General features: G+C 40.1%; 1 protein-coding gene across 1 annotated transcript in view; it reads left to right on the forward strand.

Moving 5' to 3' along the window:
• Window positions 1-16,398, forward strand: part of LOC133539928 (melanocortin receptor 5-like) — a 57,501-nt gene that overhangs the window by 16,993 nt on the left and 24,110 nt on the right. Inside the window, exon 3 of the mRNA XM_061882287.1 lies at window positions 8,064-8,170. Within this exon, the coding sequence (XP_061738271.1) occupies window positions 8,064-8,170 (107 nt within the window). The remainder of the gene's footprint in view (window positions 1-8,063; window positions 8,171-16,398) is intronic.

The raw sequence follows: 16,398 nt of genomic DNA on the forward strand, positions 1-16,398 counted from the left end.
AAAAAAAGCCCCAAAGCATGATGTTTCCATCCCCATGCTTCACAGTAGGTATGGTGTTCTTGAAATGCAACTCAGTATTCTTCTTCCTCCAAACACGACGAGTTGATTTTATACCAAAAAGTTCTATTTTGGTTTCATCTGACCACATGACATTCTCCTTATCCTCTGCTGTATCATCCATGTATCCATTTAGGTATAAACTCAACTCGTCGTGTTTGGAGGAAGAATGCTGAGTTGATCCCAAGAACACCACACTTACTGTGAAGCATGGGGGTGGAAACATCATGTTTTTGGGGCTGTTTTTCTGCAAAGGGGCCAGGACGATTGATCCGTGTTAACGAAAGAATGATTGGGGCCAAAAAATTGTGACATTTTGAGCCAAAACCTCCTTCCATCAGCGAGAGCTTTGAATGGGTGACCAAATACTTATTTTCCACCATAATTTTCAAATAAATTGTTTAAAATTCCTACAATGTGAATTTCTGGATTTTTTTCAAGTTCTGTCTCTCACAGTTGAAATGTACATATGATGAAAATTACAGACCTGTGTCTTTATTTTAAGTGGGAGAACTTGCACAATCGGTGGCTGACTAAATACTTTTTTGCCCCACTGTATGTAAAATACATCCTGACAGAACTTTACATAAAACTAGGTATTCTATCTAAAATACATCCTGAAAGAACTTTACATAAACTAAAATATTACATTTAAAATACATCCTGAAATAAATTTGGATAAAACTAGAAATTATATTTAAAATACATCCTGAAAGAACTTAAGATAACACTTAATATTATATTTAAAATACATCTTGAACAAACTTTAGATCAAACTTATTACATCTAAAATACATCCGGAAAAAACTTCAGATAAAACCAGAGATGTCCGATAATGGCTTTTTTGCCGATATCCGATATTCCGATATTGTCCAACTTTTAATTATCGATTCCGATATTAACGATACCGATATATACAGTCGTGGAATTAACACATTTTTATGCCCAATTTTGGTGTGATGCCCCGCTGGATGCGTTAAACAATGTAAAGAGGTATTCCAAAATAAATCAACTCAAGTTAAAATGTCAACTTGGCCCTGCCATATTTATTATTGAAGTCACAAAGTGCATTATTCTTTTTAACATGCAGCTTGGAATTTGGGACATGCTCTCCCTGAGAGAGCAAGAGGAGGTTGAGGTTTGCAGGGTGTAGCGGGGGGCAGGTGAATATTGTAGAGTCTGGCTTCTGGGTATTTGTTCTGTTGTGTTTATTTTGTGTTACGGTGTGGATGTCATTTAGAGATAGTGAGAGGAGTAAAGCCGCTGCTCCTCCACATCGAGAGGAGCCCCTGAACGCTTCCCTGGGGAGGTTATTAGAGCACGTCTGACCAGTAGGAGACCATGGGTAAGACCCATAACACGGGGATCACTGGGTGGGAACACCCTGTGGTCCCCGAGAAGAGCTTGACGAAGTAACTGGGAAGAGTGAAGTCTGGGCTTCTCTGCTTAGGCTGCTTCCCCCGCGACCCGACTTCGGATAGGCGGAAGAAGATTGATGGATAGAAGATGAACGTAATCGATTTACTAATTGCTTGAAGTCAAGCTCTGCAAAATGAAGGATGTATTGGGCTACCCCCTGGGAACCCTGCCATGGTCAATTGCTAATGGCAATGGGTCTCTGTGGAAGACAAACAAAGCAACCCTTGCCAAAGAGCTGGAAAATGGTGTTTCTTCCGCTAAAACTGCTGCAACACCACCAGTAACTGTCACTGACAGCATGAGTCTGGCAGAGGAGATGCAAGGGAATGACATGACATTGTCACAGCTGTCTGGAGCAATACTGCCAAAGGCGTTTAATGATGGAGCCCAGTGTAATTGAATTGAATTATATTTATATAGCGCTTTTTCCTAAAGTGTCTCAAAGCGCTTTACATAGTGAAACCCAATATCTAAGTTACAATTAAACCAGTGTGGGTGGCACTGGGAGCAGGTGGGTAAAGTGTCTTGCCCAAGGACACAACGGCATTGACTAGGATGGCGGAAGCGGGGATCGAACCTGCAACCCTCAAGTTGCTGGCACAGTCGCTCTACCAACCGAGTTATAACACCCTACATAAGCAAATTGATTTTGTCTTCAAAATTTACTGAGAGACGTCCTCTAAAGGCGCAGAGAGACGCAACCGAGGTGCAGGCATAGCAATCCAGTTCAGGAGCATCGTACCGGACCACAACTTTTAACAGTGAGGGAAACGACTCTGCGGTCAAGTCTAGCCAAGTTCCTGGTAGAGGAGTGGTAATAACCAGAAAGCAGCGAGAAAAAATGAGGGAAACGTTGCTCTGTGCAACATGCATCAAAGTCTGCTCACCACAGACCACTCGGAGGAAGTGCCAGATCTGAAGTCCACACCGGAGGAAGCAGACACTCAAGTGCTGCAGAGCCCAGATCACTGCTGAAGATGCAGATGTCCTTGTGTAACCTACTAGGTGGCCTTGTGGTTAGAGTGTCCGCCCTGATATTGGTAGGTCGTGAGTTCAAACCCCGGTCGAGTGATGCCAAAGACTAGTGATGCCTCCCTGCTTGACACTCAGCATCAAGGGTTGGAATTGGGGGTTAAATCACCCCTAAAAATGTTCCCACTGCTTCTGCTCACTGCTCCCCTCACTTCCCACGGGGTGGAACAAGGGGACGGGTCAAATGCAGAGAGTAATTTCAACACACCTAGTGTGTGTGTGAGACTATCAGTGGTACTTTATTTTTGTGCTGTCTTGCCGTCTATTAGGACATCCCATGCTCCGTGGATCAAAAGTGTGGTATGCCAACCTGTATACGGTTCCTAGATATGGACAAGCTTTACAGGCCGGGCAAAGATGGGCACCTTGAAGCAAATGAAGCCGGATAAGACCTACCAAGAAGCTTTCCGTCAGCTCAGCTTTCATGGGAAGTATCCACCAATTATTTCAGAAGCTGCACGAGGTCACTTGCCACGAGCCGTCTTCCAACATTACGAATGTCACTGGACTCCGACATCCACTCTTTTGTGCCAAACGGAGAGAGTCCAGTCAGCTCCCAAAATGTGAAGACTGCCTCTTCATGCACGTCCTCCATGCAAACTACCTGGCTGCAATTCAGAGGTGCTGTCTGCAATGCTATCCCTATGTTCCAAGTCCCAAGAGTTGTGAATGGACCACTGATGATGACGGGAAGCTGGCCATTAAGTAGATGCGGAGTTCCCCAGTGCCAGATGCAGTTTTGCAACTACTTTCCTCCAAGTGTGTACGGCAGGCGCGCTCACACTTTTTCTGCAGGTGAGCTACTTTTCAATTGACCAAGTCGAGGAGATCTACCTCATTCCTATTTATAATTTATATTTATTTATTTATGAAAGAGACATTTTTGTTAACAAGTTAATGGTGTTTAATGATAATACAAGCATGTTTAACACACATAGATTCCTTTCTTTCATGAAGACAAGAATATAAGTTGGTGTATTACCTGATTCTGATGACTTGCATTGATTGGAATTAGACAGTGGTGCTGATAACGTGCGCATTTTCAAATAGAGGGAAAAAAAAGTCCTCCTTTCTGTCCAATACCGCATGAAAGTGGTTGGATTTGGCATCTCATTTGTCCAAGTTGCATACTCGTTTTTAAACACTTTGTTATCAGAGTAGCATATGTGTGTGGCCCTTTAATGTCTGGCAGCAGGTGAGTGACGTCAGTGAGAGTGCGGGTGGGCAAGCAAGTGAGAAAGCGGTCGCTGAGGGTGGGGGAGAAATACATTGGCATCAAACTCCGTAGCTTGCTAGCTTGTGCACGCTAGCTTTCTGAGACTCTTATTTTGTTAACACAGGCAGGATGAAACAGGTCTTTTATGGTGAAGACAGGAACTGTGCAGTCGGTCTTTAGAGTTTTGACAGTAGGTACGGAGTCTCTAGAAATAAAATGTGTTTCTCTGCGTCCGCCCTGTTAGTGATTTTTTTCTTAAATATGAGCTCGCAGCAGCCAGCGTCATCTCACAAGATCCTCGGGTGCCGAGAATGTCAAACAACTGACGAAAGTGAAGTCTTGGTATGATTGATGATTGCTCATTTTTATGTCTATTTTTTAATGCCTGGCTTGGGATCGACTGACACACCCTCCGAGATCGACCAGTCGATCGCGATCGACGTAATGCCCACCCCTGGTGTACGGTCATGCAAACTCCCACACGTGCCTTGCCAATAGCCCAAAGTACACTGACATTGCAAGTTGCAAAGCTGTAGCAATCAGCCTGCGGATGTCAAGGAAGAAGTTGTAGACCTGGAGGAATATGATGCAGATTACAGTGATGATGATTATACTAATGATCCATGGTGTGAATGTTTGGGCACGATCATATGGCTACAAATATGCATGAAAAAAACAGAGCACCTAAAAATGCCAAAGTAGTGACGTTATATTCAGGTTATACATACTGTGAACGGCTCCCTGCCGCCCTCATGTGGGTTGCATGGATCATCAACGGACGACATCGCTTTGCACAGGTTTGACTCTTTATTTTTCAAATAAAAGTCGCTCGCAGTCAGTCGGTCGCTCTTTCAGTGCCTCCTTCTCTGCTCCAGCCGGGCTCCTTTTCAGTCGCCCGTCTTCCTGTGCTCGTCTGGTCTTCCGTCTGGCTCTCTGTGGTTCTCGCTCGTCTGATCTTCTGTCTAGTTGTCTCCTACTACTTCTCCGCCGTTAGCTCCTCCTTCGCCCCTTTTATTCTGCAGTAGAAGATGCAGAGATTGCGAGCAAGTGTGTCGCTTACGCACGTGACTAGGCTTGCTGCAGCATCGCTCCAAGTGCTCCATGCCTCTCCTCTCTGCTGCATGTTCCGCCTCCTGGCCTCCATCTTGGGTAGGACAGCCATTTTTCCTAGCCCGCTGTCGGCTCGTCGGCTCCGTCTCTCCACACATACATTTCACTTTTTGGATTCTTGTTAGAATTTGGGTAGGCAAAGGACAATTCCTATAACTGTGATAAAAATCTCAGCTACAATCGGGCGGAAGGCAGGGTAGACCCTGGACAAGTCGCCACCTCATCGCAGGGCCAACACAGATAGACAAACAACATTCACACTCACATTCACACACTAGGGTCAATTTAGTGTTGCCAATCAACCTATCCCCAGGTGCATGTCTTTGGAAGTGGGAGGAAGCTGGAGTACCCGGAGGGAACCCACGCATTCACGGGGAGAACATGCAAACTCCACACAGAAAGATCCCGAGCCTGGATTTGAACCCAGGACTGCAGGAGCTTCGTATTGTGAGGCAGACGCACTAACCCCTTTTCCACCGTGAAGCCGATTGTAGCTGAGATAGGCGCCAGCGCCCCCCGCGACCCCGAAAGGGAATAAGCGGTAGAAAATGGATGGATGGATGGATGTGATAAAAATGACAAATGTTCCTAAATGTTTTCCTCATACAACATGTGCATGATGTATGCTACTGCAGTTCAGTAGCACTGCCAGGGAACTGGAGTGACAATATTTTACATTAAAATGTCCTGAAAATCAACATTTTGATAGGTCCCTAATGTTTGCACCTTTCTGCCATTAAAAAAAAATGTCTGTCTTCAGAATTTGTGGAAACAGCAACTTCATCATTAGTGAATGATTCTGAGTTTTTCCAGAGACGAAAACTACCAAAAAACTGCCAGTCTGCAATGGTTATCACATCAAAATATGATATACAGTATTCATACCTACATGTATATACAGCACTTCAAAAATCATAACTAGGATTGGTTTCCTTCGATGGTACCAACAAGTAGAATTTCTGTTCTGGGTCCAAGGACTGTTTTGCAGCAACAAATAACGTGTCCGTCAACATTCCTTCGACGGACCAATTCTCAGGACAATGTGCTTAGTAAATATCTAAGATTGTCTCTCTTACCAAGCATCGGTAATTACTCCTATCCAGTAGTACATTTTTAGTACTTCACGGTGGCAGAGGGGTTAGTGCGTCTGCCTCACAATACGAAGTTCCTGCAGTCCTGGGTTCAAATCCAGGCTCAGGATCTTTCTGTGTGGAGTTTGCATGTTCTCCCCGTGAATGCGTGGGTTCCCTCCAGGTACTCCGGCTTCCTCCCACCTCCAAAGACATGCACCTGGGGATAGGTTGATTGGCAACACTAAATTGGCCCTAGTGTGTGAATGTGAGTGTGAATGTTGTCTGTCTATCTGTGTTGGCCCTGCGATGAGGTGGCGACTTGTCCAGGGTGTACCCTGCCTTCCGCCCGATTGTAGCTGAGATAGGCGCCAGCGCCCCCCGCGGAATAAGCGGTAGAAAATGGATGGATGGATGGATACTTCAACAGTAAGCATCAAAATCTTGACTTTCATACCCACATCCCACACACTTTAACTCGTACAGTACATGGACAAAGCACATTAAATATGACTTATATTCATGTGATCTTTTTCTAGCAAGCTTCTCAAGCCCAGGATTTAAGAGGGTTAAACATTTTTATTTGTCAGATTGTAATCTGGTAGGACACATTTCCTATTCTTAGCACAGACTTGTCACTGTTAAAGGGGAACATTATCGCCAGACCTATGTAAGCGTCAATATACACCTTGATGTTGCAGAAAAAAGACCATATGTTTTTTTTAACTGATTTCCGAACTCTAAAAGGGATAATTTGGCGATTTAAACGCCTTTCAATTGCTCGCTGTCGGAGCAATGACCTTTCACCCGTGACGTCACAACAGGAAGCAATCCGCCATTTTCTCAAACACATTACACACACCAAAGTCAAATTAGCTCTGTTATTTTCAATTTTTTCGACTGTTTTCCGTACTTTGGAGACATTATGCCGCGTCGGTGTGTTGTCGGAGGGTGTAACAACACGAACAGGAACGGATTCAAGTTGACTTACGTGGAGTGTGCTAATCAGACATATCAATGGTCACGGCATGCTAATCGATGCTAACATGCTATTTAGGCTAGCTGTATGTACATATTGCATCATTATGCCTCATTTGCAGCTATATTTGCATCCAGCCTTTCCCTCCACCCACATTTAATGCCAAACAAACACATACCAATCGACGGATTCAAGTTGCACCAGTTGTCAAAAGAGGCGAAAGTCCCTCGTTTGTTCTGTTCTGTCGTAGCATCGCTACCGACCATAGCGATGCTACGACAGAGATGTGTGGATATCCTGCGACACACAAAGCAGATGCACAGATGCATTTCCAACGATAAAGTCAACGAAATCACAAAGGTGAGTTTTGTTGATGTTATTGACTTATGTGCTAATCAGACATATTTGCACACGGCATGACTGCAAGCTAATTGATGCTAACATGCTATTTAGGCTAGCTGTATGTACATATTGCATCATTATGCTTCATTTGTAGCTATATTTTTATCCAACCTTTCCCTCCACCCACATTTAATGCCAAACAAACACATACCAATCGACGGACTCAAGTTGCACCAGTTGTCCAAAGATGCAATCGTTGGCTAAAAGGTGATCGCCAAATACGTCCTCGTTGCCGTTGTATGTCGTGTTACGGCTCAATAGCTTCAGTTTCTTCTTCAATTTCGTTTTCGCTATCTGCCTCCACACTCCAACCATCCGTTTCAATACATGCGTAATCTGTTGAATTGCTTAAGCCGCTGAAATCCGAGTCTGAATCCGAGCTAGTGTCGCTATACCTTTCTGTGCTAGCCGCCATGTTTGTTTGTACTGGCATCACGCAGTGACGTCACAGGAAAATGGACGGGTGGATATAGCGATGGTGAAAATCAGGCACTTTGAAGCAGTTTTTCGGGATATTGCGTGACGGGTAAAATTTTGAAAAAAACTTAGAAAAATAAAATAAACCACTGGGCACTGATTTTTATTGGTTTTAACCCTTCTGAAATTGTGATAATGTTCCCCTTAAACATTGGACGGAAGAAGAAACTCTGCTTTCGTCACAATACGAGTCCAAACGACTTCAGCCTGAAGTTCTTGTCAGTCCCAGTTCCAAACAAAGAACAAATATATCGCATATTCCGTATGGAGAATCAATTAGTGCCACTTTGCTTTCTTGCAGCTCTTTCTGACTCTGGGAATCATTTCCCTGTTGGAGAATATCCTGGTCATCACAGCCATTGTGAAGAACAAGAACCTTCATTCTCCCATGTACTTCTTTGTGTGCAGGTAACGACTCAGCTTTTGAACCCACACCTAACAATACACACCACATTTACCTTTTTAACACACATTAAACAATACACACCACATTTACCTTTTTAACACACATCCAACTAAACACACCACATTTACCTTTAGAACACATCCAACAAAACACATCACATTGACATTTGAACACACATCCAACAATACACAACACATTTACTTTTGAACACACATCCAACAATACACACCACATTTACCCTTTTAACACACATTCAACAATGCACACCACATTTACCTTTTTAACACACATCCAACTAAACACACCACATTTACCTTTACAACACATCCAACAGAACACACCACATTGACATTTGAACACACATCCTACAATACACACCACATTTACCTTTTTAACACACATTAAACAATACACACCACATTTACCTTTTTAACACACATCCAACTAAACACACCACATTTACCTTTAGAACACATCCGACAAAACACACCACATTGACATTTGAACACACATCCAACAATACACAACACATTTACTTTTGAACACACATCCAACAATACACACCACATTTACCCTTTTAACACACATTCAACAATACACACCACATTTACCTTTTTAACACACATCCAACTAAACACACCACATTTACCTTTACAACACATCCAACAGAACACAACACATTGACATTTGAACACACATCCTACAATACACAAAACATTTACTTTTGAACACACATCCAACAATACACACCACATTTACCTTTTTAACACACATTCAACAATACACACCACATTTAGCTTTTTAACACACTTCCAACAATACACAACACATTTACCTTTTTAACACACATCCAACTAAACACACCACATTTACCTTTAGAACACATCCAACAGAACACACCACATTGACTTTTGAACACACATCCAACAATACACACCACATTGACATTTGAACACACATCCAACATTACACACCACATTGACTTTTGAACACACATCCAACAATACACACCACATTGACATTTGAACACACATCCAACAATACACACCACATTGACTTTTGAACACACATCCAACAATACACACCACATTTACCTTTTTAACACACGTCCAACAATATACACCACATTTACTTTTGAACACACATCCAACAATACACACCACATAAGACTTTTGAACACACATCTAACAATACACACTACATTTACCTTTTTAACACACATCTGACACTGCACACTACATTGACCTTTTAACACCCATCCGACAATACACACCACATTTACCTTTTTAACACACATCCAACAATACACGCCACATTGACTTTTGAACACACATCCAACAACACACACCACATTGACTTTTGAACACACACCACATTGACTTTAGAGCACATCCAACAGAACACACCACATTGACATTTGAACACACATCCAACAATACACAACAAATTTACTTTTGAACACACATCCAACAATACACACCACGTTTACCCTTTTTAACACACATTCATCAATACACACCACATTTAGCTTTTTAACACACTTCCAACAATACACACCAAATGTACCTTTTTAACACACATCCAACTAAACACACCACATTTACCTTTAGAACACATCCAACAGAACACACCACATTGACATTTGAACACACATCCAACAATACACACCACATTTACTTTTGAACACACATCCAACAATACACACCACATTGACTTTTGAACACACATCCAACAATACACACCTCATTGACTTTTTAACACACGTCCAACAATACACACCACATTGACTTTTGAACACACATCCAACAATACACACCACATTTACCCTTTTTAACACACATTCAACAATACACACCACATTTAGCTTTTTAACACACTTCCAACAATACACACCACATTTACCTTTTTAACACACATCCAACTAAACACACCACATTTACCTTTAGAACACATCCAACAGAACACACCACATTGACTTTTGAACACACATCCAACAATACACACCACATTGACATTTGAACACACATCCAACATTACACACCACATTGACTTTTGAACACACATCCAACAATACACACCACATTGACATTTGAACACACATCCAACAATACACACCACATTGACTTTTGAACACACATCCAACAATACACACCACATTTACCTTTTTAACACACGTCCAACAATATACACCACATTTACTTTTGAACACACATCCAACAATACACACCACATAAGACTTTTGAACACACATCTAACAATACACACTACATTTACCTTTTTAACACACATCTGACACTGCACACTACATTGACCTTTTAACACCCATCCGACAATACACACCACATTTACCTTTTTAACACACATCCAACAATACACGCCACATTGACTTTTGAACACACATCCAACAACACACACCACATTGACTTTTGAACACACACCACATTGACTTTAGAGCACATCCAACAGAACACACCACATTGACATTTGAACACACATCCAACAATACACAACAAATTTACTTTTGAACACACATCCAACAATACACACCACGTTTACCCTTTTTAACACACATTCATCAATACACACCACATTTAGCTTTTTAACACACTTCCAACAATACACACCAAATGTACCTTTTTAACACACATCCAACTAAACACACCACATTTACCTTTAGAACACATCCAACAGAACACACCACATTGACATTTGAACACACATCCAACAATACACACCACATTTACTTTTGAACACACATCCAACAATACACACCACATTGACTTTTGAACACACATCCAACAATACACACCTCATTGACTTTTTAACACACGTCCAACAATACACACCACATTGACTTTTGAACACACATCCAACAATACACACCACATTTACCCTTTTTAACACACATTCAACAATACACACCACATTTAGCTTTTTAACACACTTCCAACAATACACACCACATTTACCTTTTTAACACACATCCAACTAAACACACCACATTTACCTTTAGAACACATCCAACAGAACACACCACATTGACATTTGAACACACATCCAACAATACACACCACATTTACTTTTGAACACACATCCAACAATACACACCACATTGACTTTTGAACACACATCCAACAATACACACCTCATTGACTTTTTAACACAGGTCCAACAATACACACCACATTGACTTTTGAACACACATCCTACAATACACACCACATTGACATTTGAACACACATCCAACAATACACAACACATTTACTTTTGAACACACATCCAACAATACACACCACATTTACCGTTTTTAACACACATTCAACAATACACACCACATTTACCTTTTTAACACACTTCCAACAATACACACCACATTTACTTTTGAACACACATCCAACAATACACACCACATTGACTTTTGAACACACATCCAACATTACACACCACATTGACTTTTGAACACACATCCAACAATACACACCACATTGACTTTTGAACACACATCCAACATTACACACCACATTGACTTTTGAACACACATCCAACAATACACACCACATTGACTTTTGAACACACACCCAACAATACACACCACATTGACTTTTGAACACACATCCAACAATACACACCACATTGACTTTTGAACACACATCCAACAATACACACCACATTGACTTTTGAACACACATCCAACATTACACACCACATTGACTTTTGAACACACATCCAACAATACACACCACATTGACTTTTGAACACACTTCCAACATTACACACCACATTGACTTTTGAACACACATCCAACAATACACACCACATTGACTTTTGAACACACATCCAACAATACACACCACATTGACTTTTGAACACACATCCAACAATACACACCACATTGACTTTCGAACACACATCCAACAATACACACCACATTGACTTTTGAACACACATCCAACAATACACACCACATTTACCTTTTTAACACACATTCAACAATACACACCACATTTAGCTTTTTAACACACGTCCAACAATACACACCACATTTACCTTTTTAACACACTTCCAACAATACACACCACATTTACCTTTTTAACACACTTCCAACAATACACACCACATTTACCTTTTTAACACACTTCCAACAATACACACCACATTTACCTTTTTAACACACTTCCAACAATACACACCACATTTACCTTTTTAACACACATCCAACTAAACACACCACATTTACCTTTAGAACACATCCAACAGAACACACCACATTGACATTTGAACACACATCCAACAATACACACCACATTTACTTTTGAACACACATCCAACAATACACACCACATTGACTTTTGAACAAACATCCAACAATACACACCACATTGACTTTTGAACACACATCCAACAATACACACCACATTGACTTTTAAACAAACATCCAACAATAGACAACACATTTACTTTTGAAGAAACATCCAACAATACACAACACATTTACATTTGAACACACATCCTACAATACACACCACATTGACATTTGAACACAAATCCAACAATACACACCACATTTACCCTTTTAACACACATTCAACAATACACACCACATTGACTTTTGAACACACATCCAACAATACACACCACATTGACTTTAGAACACATCCAACAGAACACACCACATTGACATTTGAACACACATCCAACAATACACAACAAATTTACTTTTGAACACACATCCAACAATACACACCACGTTTACCCTTTTTAACACACATTCAACAATACACACCACATTTACCTTTTTAACACACTTCCAACAATACACACCACATTTACCTTTTTAACACACATCCAACTAAACACACCACATTTACCTTTAGAACACATCCAACAGAACACACCACATTGACATTTGAACACACATCCAACAATACACACCACATTGACTTTTGAACACACATCCAACAAATACACACCACATTTACCCTTTTAACACACATTCAACAATACACACCACATTTACCTTTTTAACACACATCCAACTAAACACACCACATTTACTTTTAGAACACATCCAACAGAACACACCACATTGACATCTGAACACACATCCAACAATACACACCACATTTACTTTTGAACACACATCCAACAATACACACCACATTGACTTTTGAACACACATCCAACAATACACAACACATTTACTTTTGAACACACATCCAACAATACACACCACATTTAGCTTTTTAACACACTTCCAACAATACACACCACATTTACCTTTTTAACACACATTCAACAATACACACCACATTTAGCTTTTTAACACACTTCCAACAATACACACCACATTTACCTTTTTAACACACATCCAACTAAACACACCACATTTACCTTTAGAACACATCCAACAGAACACACCACATTGACTTTTGAACACACATCCAACAATACACAACACATTTACTTTTGAACACACATCCAACAATACACACCACATTGACTTTTGAACACACATCCTACAATACACACCACATTGACATTTGAACACACATCCAACATTACACACCACATTGACTTTTGAACACACATCCAACAACACACACCACATTGACTTTTGAACACACATCCAACAATACACACCACATTGACTTTAGAACACATCCAACAACACACACCACATTGACATTTAAACACACATCCTACAATACACACCACATTGACATTTGAACACACATCCAACAATACACAACACATTTACTTTTGAACACACATCCAACAATACACACCACATTTACCCTTTTAACACACATTCAACAATACACACCACATTTACCTTTTTAACACACATTCAACAATACACACCACATTTAGCTTTTTAACACACTTCCAACAATACACACCACATTTACCTTTTTAACACACATCCAACTAAACACACCACATTTACCTTTAGAACACATCCAACAGAACACACCACATTGACTTTTGAACACACATCCAACAATACACAACACATTTACTTTTGAACACACATCCAACAATACACACCACATTGACTTTTGAACACACATCCTACAATACACACCACATTGACATTTGAACACACATCCAACATTACACACCACATTGACTTTTGAACACACATCCAACAACACACACCACATTGACTTTTGAACACACATCCAACAATACACACCACATTGACTTTAGAACACATCCAACAACACACACCACATTGACATTTAAACACACATCCTACAATACACACCACATTGACATTTGAACACACATCCAACAATACACAACACATTTACTTTTGAACACACATCCAACAATACACACCACATTTACCCTTTTAACACACATTCAACAATACACACCACATTTACCTTTTTAACACACATTCAACAATACACACCACATTTAGCTTTTTAACACACTTCCAACAATACACACCACATTTACCTTTTTAACACACATCCAACTAAACACACCACATTTACCTTTAGAACACATCCAACAGAACACACCACATTGACATTTGAACACACATCCAACAATACACAACACATTTACTTTTGAATACACATCCAACAATACACACCACATTGACTTTTGAACACACATCCAACATTACACACCACCTTGACTTTTGAACACACATCCAACAATACCCACCACATTGACTTTTGAACACACATCCAACAATACACACCACATTTACCTTTTTAACACACATCCAACAATACATACCACATTTACCTTTTAAACACACATCCGATAATACATACCACATTTACTTTATAACACACATCCACCAATACATACCAATTTGACTTTTTAACGCACATCCAACAATAAGCACCACATTTACTTTTGAACACACATCCAACCATACACACCACATTGATTTTTTACACGCATCCAATACACACCACATTTACTTTTGAACACACATCCAACCATACACACCACATTGATTTTTTACACGCATCCAATACACACCACATTTACATTTTCAACACACATACAACAATACACAACACATTTATTTTTAACACACATCCAGCTTTACATACCACATTTACCTTTTTAACACACATCTGACACTACACACTACATTACTTTATAACACACATCCAACAATACACACCACTTTGACTTTTTTTTAACACACATCCAACAGAACACACCACATTGACTTTTGAACACACATCGAACAATACACAACACATTTACTTTTGAACACACATCCAACAATACACACCACATTGACTTTTGAACACACATCCTACAATACACACCACATTGACATTTGAACACACATCCAACACTACACACCACATTGACTTTTGAACACACATCCAACAACACACACCACATTGACTTTTGAACACACATCCAACAATACACACCACATTGACTTTAGAACACATCCAACAACACACACCACATTGACATTTAAACACACATCCTACAATACACACCACATTGACATTTGAACACACATCCAACAATACACAACACATTTACTTTTGAACACACATCCAACAATACACACCACATTTACCCTTTTAACACACATTCAACAATACACACCACATTTACCTTTTTAACACACATTCAACAATACACACCACATTTAGCTTTTTAACACACTTCCAACAATACACACCACATTTACCTTTTTAACACACATCCAACTAAACACACCACATTTACCTTTAGAACACATCCAACAGAACACACCACATTGACATTTGAACACACATCCAACAATACACAACACATTTACTTTTGAATACACATCCAACAATACACACCACATTGACTTTTGAACACACATCCAACATTACACACCACCTTGACTTTTGAACACACATCCAACAATACACCACATTGACTTTTGAACACACATCCAACAATACCCACCACATTGACTTTTGAACACACATCCAACAATACACACCACATTTACCTTTTTAACACACATCCAACAATACATACCACATTTACCTTTTAAACACACATCCGATAATACATACCACATTTACTTTATAACACACATCCACCAATACATACCAGTTTGACTTTTTAACGCACATCCAACAATAAGCACCACATTTACTTTTGAACACACATCCAACCATACACACCACATTGATTTTTTACACGCATCCAATACACACCACATTTACATTTTCAACACACATACAACAATACACAACAC

This window comes from Nerophis ophidion, linkage group LG21 (assembly GCF_033978795.1).
Source record: "Nerophis ophidion isolate RoL-2023_Sa linkage group LG21, RoL_Noph_v1.0, whole genome shotgun sequence".
NCBI lineage: Eukaryota > Metazoa > Chordata > Actinopteri > Syngnathiformes > Syngnathidae > Nerophis > Nerophis ophidion.